The following is a 19,405-nucleotide window of genomic DNA, read 5'->3' on the forward strand; positions in this document are numbered from 1 at the left end:
AATAGATTATATGGGCGAAGGTAGTATCTTTCTGAAGCTTTAAGCTTATTTAAAAAATAATTCACTATAATATATGAAAAAAAAAATACTTTTACGAGTACATTGTTACAATAATAATTTTTCGATTTATCTTATTGATATTTGGTCTATACACTGTGATTATTTTGAATCTAGTTTATTTTTATGTTCAGTAAAATATTTCAGATACTTATATACATATTACTGTCATTAATTTTGGTCATATATCGCAGAATATAATATGTATAATAGTCCCTGATATAATAGCTACGAAAGTAATATAATTATTTCTTGTATATATTAGGCAATACTATGTTTTTATAAAAAATTGTACTGTTTAATCAAGTATGACAAGATAAAAATACGTGAGAACTTTTATTGAGTATAGCCAGATACTGAGAGGGTCGAAGGTACCATGCACTAGCTGGAAAATAAACTGAGATATGTTGCATAGCGAGCCGAAAGTGCATATTGCTTGTTCCTTTCAGCGGATAAGACGTGAGTAGCTTTTACTGCCGACGAGCACTTTGGTTTAAAAGTAAAACTAAAAATGAACCAACAACAAAACGTAGGTACATTGTACCCACGCGTATGTGAAAACTTGTTTATCCAGTTATTTACTCAGACAAAAATTCAAAAGTGGTTTTTGAAAGCAAACAATATACAACTACTTTATCGGGTTATTGGATTGGAAATTCAACTCAGGAAAATTCTGTTTTGTATCAGTTTAAAGTCATGAACATACTATTTTCAAAGTTTAGAAGAGTTTATAACAATATATTACGATAATAATACTAGAAAATTTAAGTACCTTCTATTGTGTATTTAAAACAAACACAATATAAAACCGTCTAAAATTCGAACACGTTAGATTAATTTAATTATATATTGTTATTTTATCTACTCCTACACAAAAAAGAATAATTAGTAAGAAAATACTGAATAATTTCTAGATGTCAGATTTCACATTAAGGTCTATGTTATTAGTAAACATATTACATTAATATTTTAACAATTTTCCGACAATGATTCTGTTATTAATGATATGTGCATATTATATTTTCTTCTTTTCCGATTTTTCCGACTAATCAATCATCAGATCGCGTGCGTTTTCCATGCGGGATTTCGTTGATATGGCCATTTATAAATTAATGGTATATTATTCAATAACTATATACCTACTACAGCAACCCACTTATACTTTATGTTACGCAACTTCCACATAAAAAAAATAATTGTATACACACTATAATACTGTAAAAAAAATGCTTTCTGCTTTGAGCATACTGGTCAAGCCTGGTATCAAGCGAGTCCCGCATTGACACTTTTTAAAGTTTGTTCATTAATTACACTTTGTTAGCACTGCCGAAGCCTGGAGATTTAAATTATCACTGGTTCCAGTTTAGTTGGTTTCACTGGAAGATCAATTCAGTAGTCGCTGTCGAACTCAAAACAACACTGTCGTATTATAGTATAAAAACCATTTGTAGAAAACGTTCCTTATTTAAATATCTAATATTATATTGTTTGTAGGTTTTTCAATTTCGCTCAATTTCACATTATTTTTTGATCCTGTAATCCAGAGATATTTGAATTGATATTAAAATAGGAACAATAAATAATTAATGAGAGTTATTTTCCATGAAAAATTTTCGATTCCTGTTTTATATTAACTCTAGCAGAATAATGTCAACGTTCTCACAATTGAAGAATTTACGAGTTATCTGTTCTAATTAATATTATTTGTCTTTACCCACGTGTCAAATGTTGATTGATATAATGTTAATAACACATTCATTTAATAATGTTAGTTATTTTTTTCTGTAATAGAATTGGATTTAATATAAAAGACGAATCCTGTATTATATCGATAATAAGAAAAATGTAGAATTAGTTCTAAAAATGCAATATTTATTTTATGCCATGTCATATATAATATTAAATATTATATAAAGTAATATTAGGTATAATACACATATATATTATATTAATTCGTATTGCAAAAAGATAATTAAAATTATATTATAGTTTTGTAAATTGTAATTATGTCCGTTTATAAAACAATATGGAGTGAAGGTTGTATTTACAGATTTTTTTACGACAAATAAAATGTAAGACACTTGATCAATCTATAATAATATGTATAATTCAAACGTACATATTTTAAAACAATATGTGAATTAGTCAGACCCTGGAATCAAACTTGAGACCCATATCATTATGTGTCGACGCGGTAACTGCTCGGCCATCGTGGTCAAATACAAATTTGATACTTACTAAATTAATCATTACGGCCAAATAATAATATTTTAAGACATACCAAAAAAGCCTTAATTCATAATGTCACAACAGGGATTTACATTTCGTACTTAAATGAGTAGCTAAGAAATAAATCATTTCCTACACTAAATATCATTTATTATTTCCTAGTAAAATAAAACTAAAGTAACTTATTAATAAAATAAAATATTTATAATATAAAAATACCTTTCGCAAAATAGAATACTCAGACCTCATTTTACTGCTGTATAGTTTCTATTACATTAAACTATCCGTCCGAAAGTTATTTTAAATCCAAACTTTACCTGTGTTAGCACTTCGGTTTATATATATATATATATATATATATATATATATATATATATATATTATTATGTAAGTTGCAGTGTATTCAAACAAATTTTCTGTAAGCTTTCATATGTTCCATTAGAGCTGTTGTGCGGGCTACTATAACTTTTCCTTTATCTCGAAATGTTTGGACAAGAGTCCCTACCCGGCCAATGCAAAGACAACGTTTTGCTACGATGTTTGTTTACACGACACCAAAACCGTACTATTGTTTTAATTTATGTATTTTATGTGACTGCTTATTTTACTTTGCTGACATTGACTAATAAAATTTACAGAAACAATAAATAATTAAAAACACATATTTATAACGAGATAGAACACAAATCTTAAAATTATTGAAATTAATCAGATTTAATCTATTTTCGATGTACAGACCTCGTACATTAATTGGTAAAAAATACCATATTGAATATTTCACGTTCATTTTAAAATATAATTGTAGTCATTCATCTCTACAGAATAACAATATCATCTTTAATAAATTTAATTATTCGACGATTTGCTTATAATTTTTAGTATAGGCATTTTATATACCACAATTATTTCCGGAACAGTAGATTTTTTTTGCAAATCGGTGGTTGGGGAATACTGATTTAAAGGATTGAAATAACCAGAACATAAATAAATGTAAATTTCCATACCCGATCTTATGCGGAGTATAAATATTCCTCAACAAGGTGGAAGTTGTGTTAACAGATGTTTGTTTTTATGACAATTTTTAACCACTTACTCATCTTATTAGGTCCATGCTCTAGGCCCAGACATAATTAAAAAATAACATGTAAATTTTCCAAATCTGGCACTGAGATTCACGACTTAATAACCCGACGTGTTTATTGATCGGTAATAATATGGATATTATAATATTTTAATAGCAATCGTAAAACACAGATGAAACAAATTAAGTATTAATTAAATGGTATGTGAAAATAGACTATGAAAACATTGGCTTGTTTATGTTGTTTTGTAAAAAACACTATTTCAATATCACTATGTAATATTAATCAACTGTACGGTAAAATTCTGTTTTAACATCACAACTTGGTAGTGTTTCGTTATGACGGTTAATTTTAACTGGTTCTAAAAACCTTCATTCTCTGTTACCACATAACACAAAAAAGTTTTCGGAATTTTTCCCTAAAAGCGAACACAATCCACACTAGGCCACGTGTGCATTTCGTTTGTTTCAGATTTTCACATCGCATGTCTATATCGAGTGCTTAAAGTCAGACAACGTTATCTAAAAAAAAGTTTTTTTTTTTTTTTTAGATAACGTTATTTTACATTTACGGCTACATGATAGTCAAACAACGTTATGTCAATCTTTTCTAATTTCTTATTAAATCGTCAGTAAAGTTTAACGCTAATTACATAAGTTACCCTTGTTTTCATATTTTTTAAAAACTATCCCTATAAATTTTAACATCATCATAAGCAAGATAAATGTACAATACACAATAAATTATAAAATATTAACATTAGGTTTTAAAACAACATTTCCCTTGTTAAGTTACAAGAATCTAACATAACGATTTTTGGCTCTCCTGTAAAGTTGCACTTTTGTAGATAGTGTTGTTTGACACTAAGCCCTCGATATATTATCCATCATAACTTTATATTTATATTATCTTCTGACAATACTCCTACAGATGGATAATAAATTAAATGAACTTATAACTCAAACTTATAACTAAACCTATATATTTCATTTGCCTATAATCCTTCAGACAATACATCCAAAAAACCGATAGTTGCTAAAAAGTATAATAAATTTAGTTGGCCTTTAAAATTAGGATTTTTTCGTCAGAAAATTTACATATTTATTGAGTTTTTATCTACTTAAAGACTTCCATCATTATTAAAACTCTTTTTTAATATTGGGAAGGTATTTTAATAAAAACTATCGATGATTTTTAGTTTACAATAACAAGGACAGAATCAAATAATATTAGCTCTAATATAACCTTCGTTTTTTTACATTTTTGTTATAATGAAAGAAACTCTGTAATTACTATAAAATTTAACGTAATTATATTAATATTATTTTAAATTAAAATTTCAATGATACCTATTTTAGTATATAGAATGCAAGCCATTCATAGTTTCTTTACACCATTCTTACAGGAAAAAACAACGTTTATATTATGAGAAATATTATAATATATAAACAAAAATAACTACGAAATCAATCAAATCAACGAAATCATATAATATCAGCTTAGATATACGTTCTGTCTATATAAAACTACAAATTTGAATTATTCATTGTATTTTCAATTATGTTTTCATTAGCTTACTGCGTTGAGCAAAGAGATTTGTTTCTTACAATAGTGTATCAAAAATGTACTTGAAACACAAACAGCAAAAAAATATCGAGTTATCAATATTTGTCTAAAAGAAGCTCGGGTTATTTTAATAATTTTGACTTTGAATGTCCTAGAATGGAAAACTCCATCACAAAAGGTTGTCAACTCTAAGGTTAAGTACCAAAACTTTAACGAAATTTTACAACAACAATCAAGTGATTTTGTCTATACTATTTAAAAGCATACATAAGTGAAACGCAAATAATTTTCAACAGTGGTGGAACGAAATTTCGCAGTCATCGCCAATTGGAGACTGATAGTCGAGGTGTGAGCACGTCAATTTGTTTTGTGATGGCGTCGGAGGAATATATTCTTAAATCGTGTAAAGATAACTAAAAAACGTTCCGCATGTACTTGAAAAAGAAAACATGTCAATGAATATACCATTATTATTACGAATATAATAATAAACATAACATTAAAAGGACGCATGTTGAATTATTATGACAAATTATATTTCGTTCGGCTCGCGTCATTTGCACAATCCTAGTCACGATCTTTTTAGACCATGCCTCATCTGAAGAGACAAACAAAACATTCAGATTTTCCAACGTTCATTTTTCATTAACATAGCTAAAGCGGGCCTTTTTATTTTTTCTTCATAGCAAAGTTATATATATCATTTTTGATTTTTTTTCTGATAACCTTAAATAAATTCCATATTTTCCTATGATAATTTTTTCATAGACGTTTTATTTTAAAGAAATCTGTCAATTTTCCTGATAAATTTAACAGGAATTATAATAATAAGCTATTTTTTACTCCGTCTGACATGACAACACTGCTAAAGATCTTTTACAGTAAGTACATTATCCAGTTGTTTATTAGAAAGAGTTAAATGTGTATGACATAATAGGCCATACTTATTTTGAATTACGTACTTATACAATTTAGAAATAAGAATAGATTAATTCACTCGTATGGTAATAGGGATTAAAAATAATAAATCTGTGGGGTTCCAATTATTGAGTTACCACTGTGAGAGTCGTTGGCGTGTCGTAGGTCACGGTGTTGGAGATGATGATGAAGAAGTCGAAGATGGACGCAAGAGCGAGTTTTATTTGCGACGTAATGGTCGGAACAATAGTATGTTACAGTCGTGGCCCCCACATCCCGAAGCGGGCCCCCAGGCTAGGATCTTTGAAGGACCCCTACCTATTGCTAAAGATACGCGGTAAAATTAATGTGTACCTATATTTCGACGGCCCCAGGAAAAACCATGATAAGTCTAAAATCATAAATGTTCAGGAGAGCGAAAAAACTAAAATATTTACGCTATTAAATTCATCATATAAAATGAATAAGTTTTTTCTTATCTTATTTAAGTAAATCAGATAGACCATTTTATGGTCTATATTCCTATCAAAATTTAATGGTGATTCATTAATTAACAGCTGAGATAATGTCCAAAAATCGTTTTTATTTGGAATAATATTACGCACTTTATATTTTGACTCGATTCAACATGCTTTTGTGCGGACGAAATAGATTACTGACTCCGCATAACACATTCATATTCTGAGATAGAAACCTTATTTTACGTCGCATTTTTCTTACTCCATACGATTTTATTAATTACAACTATAGTTATAACGCTCTTTTACGGAAAAATTGACATTGCGCAATATTTAACTCGAAATAGTACAGCGTGTCTATAAAATCTTAACAAGGGATATAGGGACATATTGATATATTTATATTTTTATACGGAGTTTTTATAATTTAAATGTATTTAAGTATGACTTTTTATGTTTTTTAGCAAATTATTATTGATATTTTTATAAATAATCAGAATATGTACATTACGAAATAATAAACATTCAAGAAAAATGTTTATAATGGAATAATAAAGAAGTTATGAGGAAATTAGTACATAACACTACTTACTACACCATCAATAAAATATCTATTTTTTATACCTAATTCGTAACAAATTTTTCATTAAAAATATAGAATAGATAGAAAAAAACAATGTAATGTTAATGATCATGTATATCGCTAGAACAATTTTAATTTAATTAATATTCAGTACAATTATCGAAACCAGAGAGATAATATATTTCATTAAATAAATCATTATAAGTTCGTTAATGGTTTACATAAAGGATATACTGAGTGAATTAAATTAGTAATTATCACTTTAGAACACACATAATTATTATTGTTCAATACAAAAATACAAAAATATTAAATAACTAGTGGAATATAATATTATACATAACAATTTGGCACAAATGTACCTACCAAAGCATCGAAATGTTGGAAAAAATATATTTAAGTAGGTTTATTAGTTTCAAAAATTTGAATACTAATAAACCTAAAGAAAGTGTTATTTATAACCTAATAATTATTATTTAAAGACAGCTGAATTCACTTTCGTTATCAAATGAGATCGCATTATTAAAATGTTCATCAGCAGAAGTTAAATTCATATAAAATTTATACTAGGCTTGTATTACATACACATTCTATAATCACGATTAGGTAATTACCTATCTAAAATAACATTGATACAACATTATGTAGTTCTGCTGTAGCAAGAGTGATAACCTTTTCAGTACCTACCTTCTATTCACTTTTTTCAATTCAATTTTTGCAACATAATATCTTTCTGTAATTGATCTTGTAAAATTGTAATTAAAAGCTTATAAATACTGATACAGTGATCATATTAACTTTCGTTTTGTTTTTCTAATGTTTATTGTTGATATGAGTTTAATTATCGATTAGTAAACATTCTTTTTTTTCTTTCGACCATGTCCGATCCTAATAGGATCATATGGGCCTCCACAGAGTAGAGGTTTGTATTGACAGATTTTTTTTTTTGTTTTTTAAGAGAAATGGATGTCAGCCACTTGCTCAACCTATTAGGTCCATACCCTGACACACAGAAATTGAAAAACAATATGTGTACTTGCCAGACCCAGGATTCGAACCTGGGACCCACGGCGTTATAGTCCAACGCTTAAGCCGCGCGGCCACCGTGGGCGTTGAATTATATTTAATTGTCAACATAAATCATGAAACATCAGTATAAGTACGTCTTAATTGAACTCAGTTATGTTAATTAATACGAGGTGTCATGATTGCAATAATTTATTTGGAAAGATAAAATAAATATGTACCTCCCAACATTGTAATATTTAGTTTAAAATTTAAATAATCGTGGTACGAATCTGCATTTTTCTAAACGGTTGGCTTTTAACTAGTATTTTCTTTAAATGATACATTATATTGTTATCTAATCTAATCAATTACGTAGAGTTTTATTAAATACTTTCTCAAAAAAACATAGTTTAATATCAATTATCATTCATAGCACTTTATTTAACTTACTATTTTGATCGATCTATATAACTCCAACCGATTTAACTTAGATAAAAAATAGTAATTACTATTTATGCTAGTTTTAATATTTTAAAACAATCATATTCAATAAATTAATACGAGGTAAGTATATATGAGAGTAGGTACTAGATTTTTCAAAACCAATTGATATTTTGTTTGATATTATACCTACCAGGGATACCACAATATGTTAATCCCATCTCATACATATTATTTACCTAGATTCTAGACAACAATAAATGATTCATAAACTGACTATTATACACGTTTTTCAGTAAAATTCTATTGAAAATAATAGATAAAATAAGTTTTCAAAAAATCCGGCTAATCTTTTCTTTAAGGTGACCGACATGTAATAATAATTTATAATCCACAGAGCTCGTTTTCGAGAAACATTCAATGTACAAAGTAATAATAATATATACCCTTTTATATTATTGCAAACATAAAATTAACGCGTCGGACGTATTTAAGTTTTACAATGAGCTTAAGTTGGTCCCAATGTGTACAAATTAATTAGTAAGCCTTTCGGAAATTCTCACCATTTGAAAGAGAAATAAAAATGATTTTTTTCACTTTCTTAAGTCATAAATATTATTCCGTAATTAGTAAGAATTTTACTAAGAGAATAATAAAATAAACTCTCTTGTATTTGCTAGCTAGATAAGTCCTTCCTTTTAAATAATAAAATATTTTGTAATTTAAACATGAAAATACTGCCTAGTTGTTATTATCGATGTACAAGACTAATTTAATCAAAATGTGTCATACTGTACCGAAAATAAAATAATGTTTTGAAGTTAAAACATAATATTATAGGTATAAGCATCGGCCTATAACATCGTGGGTTCCGAGTTTGAATCATGGGTCTGAAAAATAGATACAAATTGTTTTTCAATTTGTGGTCGGAGTCAGAGTACGTACCTAATAGGTTGAGCAAGTGGCTGACATCCATTTCTCGTAAAAACAAAACCTGTTCTCCAATCTGTGGGGGGCCTCATTATGATCGGACATGATCGGATATTTTAGGTGGGTACATTTTTAATTGCAAAACAATTTGTTTTCTAGTGATAGGTAATAATATTTAATTAAAATATGTCGTTTTCTGCTGGGTATTTATTTAAATTAAGTTTATTTATAATTACATACTTTTTTTACTCATCTAAATAATTGAAACAGTGAATTATTATAATGATATATCCATATCGTTTTCTATTGGATATTTGTTTAATATCAAATAATATAACAATTTCAAACTTAAACATTACCTTCAACATTGTTTTTTGGGTATCTAATTAGAAGAGTAATTAACCGAAAATAGTCGAAGAAAGCTTGTGGAGGTCTTTATTTTGCGGTGGATTGAAATTGGCTGATGAATCAATATAATGAATAACCAATATTTAAACATTATTACTGTGTCCTAGTATAGTAAAAGTACCTACCTATATTAGTAAAAAATAATTCTTTTCTATTTTGTTTGTTTTATATTCAATAATATAATATTTTGATAATAAAATACTAGTACTAGTGACTAGTGAGTAGCTTTTTAACTAAAACTGCATTTACCTACTGCAAATTCCAATATTTTCCGAAGATAAACCAATATATTTTTCAAAACTAATGTGATACGTCAATATAAACCATGCCGTATATTAGGATCTCCGTTAAAGACTGTTATTACAAGTATAACAACCTTCTTACTCGTGAAATAAAACGCAGTACACTTTTTTTATTGATATATGACTATACTCCTCGGATATTTATGTGAACACAATGGTCGATGCGATATGTAGATATAGAGCACCATTGTCGAAAACCTAACTTTGTCAATTTTTATGCTAGAGATCTGAAATTTTTACAGGACATGCACAAAAAATATGATATTATAAAAAGCTAATAAAACTTAAAACGCTATTTTCAGACTTATCATGGTTTTTCTAGGGCACGTCGATTTAGTATTTTTTGTATATTTGAATTATGGAGTTGTCGAGTATCGATACACAATCAAACATTGTGTTGTACAACCACATAATTAAAAAAAATAGTAATATTGTAGATAAATAGCGCCGCAGGCGACTTTCTTTTACTATTCAAGAGAATTTTTGATGTGTGTTTAAATCACTTATCTGGTCGATTTGCCGCCGGGCCCCCACGCTAGAGCCCTGTCAACCCCCCCTTTGTGGGGGCCATAGTTACAGTAGTTATGTTACAATACTTATGATAGTGTTCCGAGGTCCGAATCTCAGTACAATGAGATGCTGTGCGAAGCGATATAGAGACTGCGATAATAACGGACCAGGTACTTTGATTCGAGTGACATCTCCGATGAAATATTATTCGCTATTTATACAGACAAAATAATATTCTTTTTATTGAAATAATCGAGTCAGCTATTACCTGGCGTTTGCGTCAATGGATAACTGACTAAGTGAAAATCAAATATGCAGAATTTATTATTGAGGTCAGCTCCTTACCGAGTTTGCTATAATTTGATACTATGGACAATAGTAATTAGTAATTCTATATCTCTACAAATCCATTAATTATCTATTAAGTTTACTAGATGATTTACAAAATAAAATATTATACTGTTTCTATTACGCGGAGTTATTATTAATACATAATATTATTATACTGCTAACAATACCACATAATATTAAATTTAACTGTGGGTTTTCTGTATGAACTTGCACAAAATAATTGTGTTTAATTTGTACGAGGTATACATTTGCCGACAGCGTGCATATCAAAAATAAAATGAAGATGTCTTCCATATAATAATTTGGCGCCCCTCGCTTCATACACGTTTTCCAATTAGTCGAATAGACTTTTATGGCGCGGTCTTGCGTTAATTGTATTTTATTTTATTTCTAATTAATATCGTAGGTAATGTGCCCGTGAAGCACATTCATACCAATTAGTATACAGTGTTATTAATTATTGCGTTCGTTCCTCCATTTATTTTACTTCATAACGTATCTTATATTGCTGAAAATAAATAACACAACTCGCGGGAAAATATCTCCAGAGAAAAATATATGATTTTATTTCATAACAATATTATTTCAATTTCTCCAACGGGGTTGAAAATTATTATTTGCATCTATTCTATACACAAAACTGCTTTTGGCCGCTACGGCAGCTATCTGGGGTAGATTTTTTATCAAAGTATGACCACTTTATTGTAACAATTATAATAAGTTACTTGTAATGTAACCCACGGTAGCCGCGTGGCTTAAGCGACGGCCTATAGCGGCATGGGTCGCAAATTCAAAACCTGTGTCTGGCAAGTACACATATTGTTTTTTAATTTGTGTATGAGTCAGAATATGGACCTAATAGGTTGATCAATTAGTGGCTGACATCAATCTCTCGTAAAAACACAATCAGTTAATACAGACCGCCACTCTGTGGAGGCCCAAATAATGATCTTATTAGGATCGGACTTGGTCGAAAAAAAAATGTTACAATAAGTGCTATGTTTTAACAGTCTTTTGGCTATACTAAATTTTAGAGCGAGATAGACGGTTTTGACTGTTTAGACAAACTGTAATTGTTACAATAAGTTCTAATACTTCGATACAAGCCTACCCTAGATAGCTACCGTAGCGGCCGAAAACAGTCTTGTGTATATAATAAATGCGAATGATATTGTCAACTATAAGATTTTCACCAATGTATATGTCACATGACGATCTCTACAACTAGGGAAAAAATAAATTGCAAATGGACTGAAGTAATCAGAACCAAGAATATTATGAGTAAGTGGACATACTTCGCCTATCCCTCAAACTGAGAATACCTTTTCACGTATTGTGTAATGGCTATATTTTTTACGGTACAGTGATTTTATCGCCCAGTAGCCTACTGGCTAAGAAGACAGACTAATAAAAGTGTAGGTTTTTTTTAGCACAAGTTCGATTCTTGTTGAGAATCACTTTTTTGTAAAATATCTATATTTAGGACATGTTAAATACTGATAATAAAACAAAAATCAAATTCTACTCCCGTAAATATGGTTATCCAAGTACTAGGACTTGTTTTCAGTTACTTATAATAGTCTACCTTCTTTCAACAGGCAACTTTTGGCACTAATATTAGGCCTATTGTTTTATTAGTCATTATTAATTATTTTATTGATTCGATTACTTATAACATTGTTTTCTTTCAAAACAAATACCCCTTTTACAATGCATGGATTCACTGCTGAGAGTACCTACGTATTCTCGCGGCCATAACAAGAAGTTGAAAGATTGCATGCATGAATCAAAAAAGTTCAGTAGGTTCTGAATTTTTACGCGACAGTTGGGATTTATTCGGTATACGCATTACAACGACAGTGGCGAACCTGCCGGGAAAAAAACAAACTACACCGCGCAGATACTCATTTTGAGGTTAACCAATTTTCACGACCTGTGAATTAGTACCATACAATCACAACGTCACGTCTCGCTTCCAGACACTTTTACGCCAGCAATTTTACGTCTAAACACTTATTTTAGCAATAGTTAAAAATACACACTATTGGTGCAAATAAATCCATTATATCATCATCTATAACCTTTCATTCAAATTCAAACAGATCTATATAAACATTTTGATGAAATTAATAAAACAGAATTTTCAATTTATTATTATACTATGGCATTCACCAATTATTTCCGTTTCTGTATGTACTAGTATATTTTATTTTCATTCGGCTTCATACAATCATTAATATTCATTGAAAGGAAAATAGAAGAGAAAAAATATTATTATTAGATCGGTGAATTGTCTGAGTATCACCTGCCTTGCGGTGGTTTGTTATTGTATAGAAATGTGTAGTGCCGATTTGAGCGATGCGCTTTGTCGGTGAAATCTATCCGAAAGCGTTATTTGATTTTTTTTTTGGGCGCTATCCACAAAAATTCGCAGAATGATATGAATGTTTTGATAGAGCGAATTCGAGATTTTTTTGCACCTCCGAAAATGACTCGCTGGTTTTTGTTTGGCAGTTGTTTTGAAAGTGATTGAATTATTTATTTACATAGTAAATTTATCTCTACACGGAAAACTTGTATGATTTTCCAGCGATTTGAATAACCAAATGCATTAAAATATACATTGAAATAATAAAATTCATAATTTTCAGTATTTTTATTAATATGTACACATTAATAAAAACAAAAATACTTATGGCTAACAAAGTTTAATGTGCGCTATTTATGTCGGATCTTAACAGCCTACCTCCACCCTTCGCCACTGTCCGATTGATAGTATTACTACCGATAAAAACATTCTTTCGATTATCCAGATTTATCTTTATCCGGTATACTTAACCATGGTTTTAGGGTACTAATTTATTTGAGTATATATTTCTTTTTCACATATTACTATTAATCTATTAATTCATAAAATGGCACCAATTGAAGGAGAAGATATAATGCTGAGTTCTACGGGCTGTACGAAGATTGCAGCGCAGTTCAATCAACTAAGATTGAGAGACTGCGATGACTAGGTCATGTGCACCGTATGAATGACAATGAACGGGCAAAGAGAGTGATGTTCAGCAATCCAATAGGACATAGAAGAAGAGGGTGGCCAAAGATTCGCTGGTTAGATGGAGCTGCCGGTGACTGCCGTATTCTGGGGGTACTAAATTGGAAAGCGGCCACACTGGATAGGGACAGGTGGAGGGAGCTATTGGAGGAGGCCAGGACCCACACCGGGTTGTCGCGCCCCTGATGATGATGATAAATTTACTAAGCAAATAAAAACAAAAAAGCACTATTCATTTTAATAAAATATTATTATATATTATATTATACAGAAAATTAATACATACACAAAATAACAGTGCGTAAAGGTGTAAAAATAAAAGATAGTACATAATAAATGAAAGTATTTGTTTCAATTTTATATTTAGGGAAAATATATTAAACATAATGTAAATGTAATTTTTCGCCATTATATCTTGATGGAAATACATGATAGTTAAAAACAATAATAACACGATTAACATTATTATTAGTATGCCTATTAAATTTCCATAATTAACATTATACATTCTTAACTGCCAACCTTTTCTTTGAAAACCTATTGTATAATATTAAATTAAATTAAATACGTTGTCTGATCAAAATAATTTACATATTACTCGTACGCTCTCATGTCAAAGATACCATTGTAATATCGATATAACGTAAATAAACTTCTTCTTCAAATAACATATTGTAAAACTAATGAAAGATATTGCAAGTAAAACGTAACAACTTGAAAAAGTTTTTCTTTCAATAACAGTAGTTTTCGCAAGGGTGGAAATAAGCTGTGGATATCCAACAGGAATAGTGGACACTAAACATTGTCAATAATACGTATTCGTTTCCATATAAATTAGACAATAAATTGCAGATAGTTTTAGTTAGTTTTTTAAATTCAATTAAACCTTGTTTAAACCAAACCATAATAATGGAGGTATGCTGTGAAGATCCTAGGAGATGCTAGGTTAACGAACTCATCAAGTTCGTTCAAAATCCGTGGTAAAGAATAAACTGAAATGAATAAATTGAAGTTTTATGATTATAAGGAAACAAACCTACAGGTGAAATCCCTGACCCCAACTTTGGCAATTGATGATAATGACGATACTGGTTGTAAAATATTCTAAAAGAAATAAGTAGGAATAGTATGAAAGGAAATAAGTAATCAAATCAATACTGCGATAATAAAAATCTCTTAACTTTTACGTGGGCGAAGTCGGCGAAGCGTTGAGCGGCACGCGCAACTCAAACGTATAACCGTGTGTGAAAACGTTCGTAAACAGTCCTTTTTTTTGGTTGTACGTTTATACGGTTATACGTTTGAGTTGCACGCGCCGCTCATCGCTTTGTCGACGTTGCTAAAGTAAGACCTAGTGTTTTAGATTGTTTGACAGTTTAATATTTATTAGCTTTTATAATATATTTTATTATTCAATTTTTGTCAATTCCTTCTGCCTCTCTCTCGCATGTGCATATTTATTTAAACTTTTTAATATCATTCAGACCACACTTTAGTGCGTGGCGACCTCAATCGTGGGTAACTGTTCCTGAGACATTACCAGTCATAAAAAATCTGGAATATTCATCGATTAAAGTTAGGTGTAGTTCGGTGGTGCCATAACTCAACGTCTGTAAAAATGGAATTTATTAAATTACGTCCTTTTGCGTTACATGATCTTGAAATAACCCAACTATTATAATACATCTGAGAGCAAAATTATTCGGGTTAGTTATATAGTTTATCAAGTGATACTATTACAAAATTATTGTCAGTATTAGTTTATACTTAACGACTGCACTATCAGCTGCAAAGTGTAATTTATGCTTATTCCCACTAAGCTGTTACCGATAATAGTAGAAACCGTTTGGAGCAGACGCTTCTGCGATCTTAGCGCTCGGTTTTAAAACAATACTTCCAAACTACATCCACTCCAGACCATGAATACGCCGTACTTAACTTTACTTAATTATATGGAAAGCCCAAGTATGTATGTTGTGTAAGCCGGTTGATGGGCTTACCGCACCACGGAGCTATTGTTCTTTCACCCAATTGTTTGCTGAAAATACAAAAGACTTCGCGCGTTTCAGGAGGGGGCGAGTTTGGTAGACCCTTTGGTCGCAAAACGGGCGAAATCTTCGCCTCCGTTTAAAGACGGTGAAGTTTTAATTATTTTGAAACCGCGTCATCGCGTTTTCCACAAGACGTCAAGGATAAACTATTCCAGATCGTTTATCAAAATATACAACAATGTCATCTATGAATAATCGAAAAAAGACGACCTACGGGACATTTACTTTATCGATAAATAAGTACTTACGTGTTATTTTATAGGCCCACTATTACTAAAACTAAAACAATTATTGCTTGTTTTACAATTAGTAGAAAGTTTTTAATTCAAATTCAATTAAAACCGTTTTAACACGGTTCGATCTGACATGACCGATGTGGCAACCTTCACAATATGTATATATCCCGCTTGTCTACATAACATAACATCGAAAAACGTTAAATGTACAAGAGGCGTATATAAATATGAAAGCTGCTACATTGAATCATCATCCCATGTGATGGGTTTTGACATTTTGATCTGACCGTAGACAAACGATTATATTATTTTCTTTCAAATCAATACCTGTGGTATTACAGTAGTGAATATTCGTTATTAAATGGTTATCTTTATTCATAAAAAATATGTTTATAGTCCTGTCATAAATACATACGAGACAATTATTTTATTCCTAGGCCAGACCGAGTTACAACAGTTCGGTGAACATTGAATATTGTATACAAACTGTTGCGTTAAACATTTGCGAACATTCAACATCTTCTGATAAAATGTATTGTCTGTATTTCTGTTTTCAGATAGAAGTGGATAATATTATTAATATACAGATATTATTTCTCTGGACTATACTTGAGTCATAATGAAAGTCACAAAATATAAGATAGACGAGCAACGTTGTTTAACGCTTTCGCTGCTGAATAGATAATGAGATTTTAATTGCCCCCTTTAAAATGCACGTTAATTACATCGATCGGCCGCCTGGTCATTACGCACCGTGTGCGTCTTCCGCGTCCAAAGTATTAATAATTAAAGCAATTATTGCTTTCAAAGTATTGATATGTAATAGAAACTTATAACATATTATGTGTATTTACATATAATTAAGTATCGACTCACTTTACAAAAATAAGTAACACCCATACTGTACCGTACCATCAGTGAAAAAAATATCGGTGTGTGTGTACTTATGTACGCAAGTTAGAAGTTATACTTCTTTGGCGTAACAAGACAAAAACAAAACTTGTGACAACCTAGATTTTTCAATAAGCTCTTAATTATCTCGTCAAATTGCAAACTCAAGAAAAAGGACCGCTTATTGGAACGCCGTTGGTTTATTTCTATACACTTTAACATATATTACTAAATTATATTTATATATATTTATCGTTGTTTTTATTTTTAAAGTAACAACTGCCACTATGACATTTAATAGTTTGTATACGTAAGGAATTACAAATGGCCGACAATAATAAATTCGCTGCCTAGGCAACGGAACAATTCTAAACTATAATATTATACTGTATAATCGTCACGATTGGAGTTTCATACTGTAGCGTAATGGTAGTGCGTTCGGCTGATAACCGGAACAATCGGTGGTTCTAATCCAATGGAGTGCGTTTATTTTTGTATGAAAAAATAAATTATGTGTTACATGTCACACTCCAAAAATACACTCTGATCTGATTTTCCAAACGCGCCTTAAGAAGTATAACTTCAAAAGAATTATCTTTGTGATAAATAAATAACTTATAAAGTAAGTTTGTGACCGAAGAAGCTGTGTAGGCTAACAATAATCCCATTTAAAATTATATTAATCTACCTCCTCATTGTAGATACTGATATTATCCACGAAATTAAATAATGAATTACCTGTTAATAACATATGGTTACAATAATAATATTTATATCATCTTATGAAGATTTATGCTCAATTAATTTAATTGTAATCCATCAATTTTACACTAATTAAATGTCCATCATTAAAAATTCATGGAAGTAATATTACATTAATCATGTTAATACTGTAATTAAGCTGATATAGATTGACATAAATGTTGTGTATAAATTTAATACGCTATTCCGATTATATTATTGATTGCATGTTAGAGCTGAACATTTATAATATTATATAAAAATAAAGCGTATATTGTTAAAATAAGTATATCTATGTATATCTACATACGAAGACTCGAGTCGCGCGTTCAAACCCCGTGGCTGGTCAAAAACATTTTGCATGTTGTTTTTTTCAATGTCTAAGTGCAAAGTGCGAAGACATAATTATTAGTTGAGCAAATGGCTAACGATTTTAAAAAGTTTGTTAATACAATGGTTTTTACTTACTTTTAAGAAAATTAGTGGGTTTTTTTTCATTACTTACTTTTATTTGTTTAGTGCAGGGCATATCAAAATTATTCATACTCATCATGTATGAGATTTTGTATAATATTATAAATAAAATTATACAAAATAGTATGGAAATTAGCAATCTATATTCGTTAATAAATTCGTAAAAATACGTTTTCGATAAGGCCTTATCACTTCTGAAAGTAAGGGAAATGAGCTTTTGGTACTCTTTCTCACTGTGTTTGGTGTAGGATGACCTCCCGTACCACTCCGTTACTCTTAAAGTCATTGTTTCGTTATTCCTATGGCACTGTATTCATGCCGAAATGGAAAAAAATCGAAGATCATTTATATTTTTTGATTTGTAATTTAGACGTAAACATTAAAAAATCGCAGTTTTTCGTACTTATCTATCTATATATTTAAGGGCTATCCAGAGAAATTATCCATAATATGAAAGAATAAAAATACGCAATCACTAAGATAATGTCAAACAATCATTTTTGGGATACTTAATCTAAACTAAACATTATTTTCTACTGTCAATTTCGTGTAGGAACAACACTTTTGATTGTAATGATTTGTTGCGTGCAAACATAGAATTTTTAAGTATTTTTTTTTAAACATATTACTAACTATAAAACCTCCGATCTAAATTTGAACTTGCTTCGACTGTGTAATTACGCAATCATTAACGAATAAATAAAATATTGCTGACATACTATGTAATAGATTAATAATATCGCGGCGATTTAATTAAATTTGTCAATGAATCAAAGGAAAACAATATAGCTTCAAAAATATTATTAGCGTAAAGTGAGATAAAAATCAATATTATATCGGTTTTTAAATGTTTTGAAAGTTTTATTCAAGACCTTTGTTATACAAAAAAATATCTAGAAACCATGTGATTTTTAGCGTTTTAATGAAATGTTCACTTCAATCTTAAATGTCTTTATGCATCTAGACCAAATTATACTATAAATTATCATAGATCTAATTAATTTTATTGTTGGCTTTGTGTATGCTCTGTGACATCGTGTTTATTTGTCGTACCTATATAATTTACACCAACGATGGCCGCGCGGCTTAAGCATCGGTCTGTAACGTTGTG

At 29.8% G+C, this 19,405-nt stretch overlaps 1 protein-coding gene across 1 annotated transcript in view; it reads left to right on the forward strand.

Annotated features, from left to right (window-relative positions):
• The window catches only part of LOC147066151 (neuroligin-4, X-linked-like), a 379,113-nt gene that overhangs the window by 178,339 nt on the left and 181,369 nt on the right, over window positions 1–19,405 (forward strand). Inside the window, exon 3 of the mRNA XM_085955728.1 lies at window positions 15,974–15,985. Within this exon, the coding sequence (XP_085811854.1) occupies window positions 15,974–15,985 (12 nt within the window). The remainder of the gene's footprint in view (window positions 1–15,973; window positions 15,986–19,405) is intronic.

Source organism: Rhyacophila brunnea, unplaced genomic scaffold (assembly GCF_057557595.1).
Source record: "Rhyacophila brunnea isolate RB1 unplaced genomic scaffold, BYU_Rbru_1.0 scaffold_5, whole genome shotgun sequence".
Classification (NCBI taxonomy): Eukaryota; Metazoa; Arthropoda; class Insecta; order Trichoptera; family Rhyacophilidae; genus Rhyacophila; species Rhyacophila brunnea.